Source organism: Salvia splendens, chromosome 5 (assembly GCF_004379255.2).
Source record: "Salvia splendens isolate huo1 chromosome 5, SspV2, whole genome shotgun sequence".
Classification (NCBI taxonomy): Eukaryota; Viridiplantae; Streptophyta; class Magnoliopsida; order Lamiales; family Lamiaceae; genus Salvia; species Salvia splendens.
Window position 1 is genome coordinate 10049132 of NC_056036.1, and position 3627 is coordinate 10052758.

The 3627-nt window shown below is 49.8% G+C and overlaps 1 protein-coding gene across 1 annotated transcript; it reads left to right on the forward strand.

Moving 5' to 3' along the window:
* Nucleotides 1–244: 244 nt before the first annotated feature.
* On the forward strand, nt 245–1090 carry LOC121804577 (the record flags this gene model as incomplete). The annotated part of the gene is made up of 1 exon (XM_042204182.1): nt 245–1090. A coding segment is annotated over exon 1 (846 nt), but the record flags the coding sequence as incomplete, so codon positions are not given.
* Nucleotides 1091–3627: the final 2537 nt, after the last annotated feature.

Here is a 3627-nt window from a genome sequence, read left to right on the forward strand (position 1 = left end):
TAGTGGTGGGGATGCGGATGAGTACGAGCGTATGATGAACGAAGAGCTTGATGCCTATACGAGCCGTGAGGTTGATCGATGGATGCAGAGTTATATGCAGCCGGCGGCACCTCGCCCACGACCAGTTGTCCACCGTCGACAAGTGGTGCATCGTGATCATGACGCTGCACATCAGCGCCTGTTCACAGATTACTTCGCAGAGGAGCCGCGTTTTGACGCCAACCATTTCAGGCGTCGTTTTAGGATGAGGCGGGACTTATTTATGCGTATTGTTAACGAATTGGAGCAGCGATATCTGTATTTCCGCTTCAGGCACGATGCGGTTGGCAGACCCGGCCACACCCCTATTCAAAAGTGCACTGCGGCAATCAGGCAGTTGGCCTACGGCACCGCGGCAGACATGTGGGACGAATACCTCCACATCGGTGAGACGACTGCCATCGAATGTATGAAGTATTTCTGCCAGGGCGTGATCGAAGTATTCGGTGATCAGTATCTCCGAAAGCCTACCCCCGAAGATTGCCGGAATTTGCTGCGGATGCACGGGGATCAGCACGGGTTCCCGGGAATGCTAGGCAGCATAGATTGTATGCATTGGGAATGGAAGAACTGTCCCGCTGCCTGGAAGGGGTTTTACACGACCGGCTACAAGGGAAAAAATCCCACGATGATCCTCGAGGCCGTGGCTGATTACCGGTTGTGGATTTGGCATGCGTATTTTGGGATAGCCGGTTCGAACAACGACCTAAACGTCCTCAACTCGTCGCCCCTTTTCAACGAGCAGTGCCAGGGCGTCGGTCCGGCCATCAGTTTTGTCGCCAACGGCAACCAGCATGATATGGGCTACTACTTGGCGGATGGGATATACCCTAGGTGGCCCGTCTTTGTGAAGACGATCCGGTGCGCATCAGAGCCGAAGAAGGCCTACTTTGCGACGCGGCAGGAGTCGGCGCGAAAGGACGTGGAGCGCGCATTTGGTGTGCTTCAAGCTCGATGGGCTGCAGTTAAGGGACCAACGCGTTTGTGGCATGTCGACTGCATTGCTGATATAATGTATGCCTGTATTATCATGCACAACATGATCGTCGAAGATGAAGGTGTACAACTGACTGATTGGGCCACCGACGATAATGAAGCAGGTCCAAGCCACGGCGTCATCACCGCCAACGTACGAGGTGGGGTACCGCACGATGAAGAAGCCCTCCTCCAAGCACATGCCGACATGCGTCAGACGGAGGCTCATATTCGACTGCAAAATGATTTAGTTGAAGAGTTGTGGGCGCTGAGGACTGCAAGGCGGTAGTTTTTATGCAAATTTATGTAATTTTTTAAATGTAATATTTTTAATTATTGTACTTTTTTTTATATTAATGTAATAAAAAAATTTTAATATTATTATTCGAATTTTCCGTATTTGTCTCGTAATTTAAATTCCGTATGTTGATACAAGTGTAAATTAAATTATATAATTGTTATTAGTGATGTGGATAGGTAGTGTGAAGGCTATTTGATGGCTATTTGATGTCCAGTTGATGTGGCAAGCTGATGTGGCAGGAGAATTGTAGTGCTGATGATGTGGCAGTGTGAAGGCTATTTGACGGCTATTTGACGTCCGTCAGCATTGGAGATGCTCTTATGTACTACTCCATTTTTATTATTATTGAGTTTGACTTGTAACAGCCATCAGTTTGTTGCAATAAATGCTAACCTAGCTCGAACCAGAAAAACACGGATACTGTATAATCGCTTTTCACGGATGACGACGCTATGCTGTCTCTTATCCGTCCATTAACCGTCTAATCTAGAAACTATTCATGGGCCCCACTGTACTTTTCATTCTATCTCTTAACTAAGAGACAGAACCTGCAACCCTCCATCTATTATCCATCCCTTAACCATCTCTTAACTTACTATTCATTCAATTTCATTTTTTATTTTATTCCAACAAATTAAATTAATAAAAAACACACTTCATTAAATAAAATAAAATAAAAATACAACTTAAAATCCAAAAAATAAAATTACATAATTAAATTCGTGGCAAAATAAATAAAAAAAAACATAATTTAAAATACAAGCTACCTGGAGGCGGAATCATCTCCCGAAGGCGGTGGCGGTGCACTCAAGCTACCTGGAGGCGGAATATCAATTTGTCTTGCCATATACTCAATTCCGGTAAAATAGGCTTGGTATTGTGGAGGCGTCATGCGGGAAGTGTCTGTCATCATGGCGGTCAAGTACATGGACAATAGGGTGTTCGAGCCCGAGCCCGCCTGGCTTGATTCGCCTCGGCCCTTCCTCCCTCTAGCCGCCTTCGCCGCCTTGGTCCCTTGCAGCCGACGGCGCACACAGGAGAACCCCCCGACATCGTCTGTCGTGCCCTCAACCTCCTGCGAGGCAGCCTCTTGTGCAGCGCTGCCCGAACCGCCCCCACTAGACGAGTATTGGCCACCCGCCGTGTGCTTCATTCGCTTCGAGGTCGAGCCCGAGCTGGACCGCACACCGCCGGCCCACCTTTCCTCGTCTTTGACGGCCTCCCAGACATCGACATGTCTGAATTCTTTGCCGGTGTCGTCGAAGTAGACTCGCAAAACCGATCTCAGAATATCGGCTCCCGTGGCTCCGCTTTGGTAATGAGCCGCTTCGTTCTTGTAGATGCCGCAGAATTTTTTGACCTCCCTGTCGACTCGGTCAAAGTGAGCGCAGAGCATCTTCAATGTGCGGCGGCGGGACCCTCTTGGCATGATCTCGTTGTAGGCCTCGGTGACCTTTTCCCAGAAGCACTTCCGGGATTGTTGATTCCCGACGATGGGATCGTACGAGACGCTGATCCAAGCGTTGTACACCGCCATCGTGTCCTTGCGGCTGTACGGATGACGGCCTACATCCTCATCCTCCTCCGCCGCCTCCGCCTCTTCCTCCACGGCGTCGAATGCCCTGGAGCTTCCACCGCCTCGTCCTCCTTCCGGATGGGGTTCATCCGGATAATCCTCCCGAAATTTGGGATAATCCCTGCGAATACCTCGGGGCGGAGGGACGAGCGTATGCATCCACATCAAAATGAGGTAGTTGGTACCCCCCCCCCCGCGTCGACGAGCCCTGGATGCCCGGCGTAGACGAACCGGAACCGGAACCACCCAACACGTTGTACATGCCCCCAGTCGCCAAACGCATTGATGTCAAACCCGCCGGAGCCGCCACCGCCAGAGTTTCCGTCACCGGACATTTTGTGATGAAAGGTTAGATGAAAATTGGAGAGGAAATGGAGATGCTTTGGAGGATTTGATGTGTACTTGTATGTGAAATGATGATGAAATAGGAGTATTTATAGAGTAAAAAAAAGGAAAACGGACGAAAAACGGTAATATTACCGTTTTCGATTTTTTATATATATATATTTTTAATTAAATTTGAATTTTTTAAAAAATAATTTATTGCGTCAGCGTGACGAAGCTCACTCGCGGGCCGGCGAGTGGGCGTCACTCATGGCGCCGGAGTGCGCCACGTCGCGCAAGCGCGTTGCGAGACAGCCCGCGAGGTGTCTCGGTGGGATGGGCGTCTCGGCGAGACCGGGACGAAACGGGACGCTGCAACGCGTCTCGCCATAGTCTCGTCTCGGCGGGACGA